The 745-nt window shown below is 36.6% G+C and overlaps 1 protein-coding gene across 1 annotated transcript in view; it reads left to right on the top strand.

The window, feature by feature from the left end:
- MINAR2 (membrane integral NOTCH2 associated receptor 2) overlaps positions 1–609 on the top strand; it is an 8952-nt gene extending 8343 nt beyond the window's left edge. The window contains exon 3 of the mRNA XM_042866088.1: positions 430–609. Coding sequence (XP_042722022.1) covers positions 430–609 — 180 coding nt within the window. The remainder of the gene's footprint in view (positions 1–429) is intronic.
- Positions 610–745: the final 136 nt, after the last annotated feature.

The raw sequence follows: 745 nt of genomic DNA, 5'->3' as shown, positions 1-745 counted from the left end.
CCTCCCTTCCTCCCTTCCTCCCTTCCTCCCTTCCTCCCTTCCTCCCTTCCTCCCTTCCTCCCTTCCTCCCTTCCTCCCTTCCTTCCTTCCTTCCTTCCTTCCTTCCTTCCTTCCTTCCCTGTTTGTCTCTTTCCCTCACTTTTTTTTTTTTTTCTTCTAAATCTCATTTCACTGCTTAGTGTCCTACATTTTGTTCCTGGCTGGAAACTACAGTTATAGTTTTCCCCAGAGGAACATTTGCAGCATCTGGCAAGTAGCACAACCTATGTTCAAGTGAAAGTCTCTTGTATTTCTGTTGTGATGCTTTAAATTAATTAATCACTATCTGATGATAGCCAAAATACTCCTAGCTATGTTTTAATGACTATGTATGCAAGGCAGAAGAACTGAGTCCTTTTTTCTTTTTTTTTTTTTCTTTTTTTTTTTTAGGAAAACCCTAATGATCTACAGTTCTGGATGGGGGATATTTATACTCCTGGGTATGATACCTTGTTAAAAAAGAAAGAGAAAGAAAGCAAGCATTCTAAATGGTGTCGAATCATCCTGGTAATGGTACTAGCTGTTTGCATCCTGTTGACGATAGTCACGCTCAGTGTTTTACTTACTTAATGCAGCCAGAAGCCGGTGATGGAAGTTTTTCAATAAACATTTTTATTAAGTCATTCCCCTCCCTTATTTTATTTGAATTTATTTGAATTCTTTTCTCTTTTTTTTTTTTTTTTTTTTTTTTTTTTTTTTTTTTTTT

The sequence above is a fragment of the Lagopus leucura genome, unplaced genomic scaffold (assembly GCF_019238085.1).
Source record: "Lagopus leucura isolate 7727_CA_CO unplaced genomic scaffold, USGS_WTPT01 Super-Scaffold_810, whole genome shotgun sequence".
NCBI lineage: Eukaryota > Metazoa > Chordata > Aves > Galliformes > Phasianidae > Lagopus > Lagopus leucura.
This window is presented reverse-complemented; position numbering and strand designations above follow the sequence as displayed.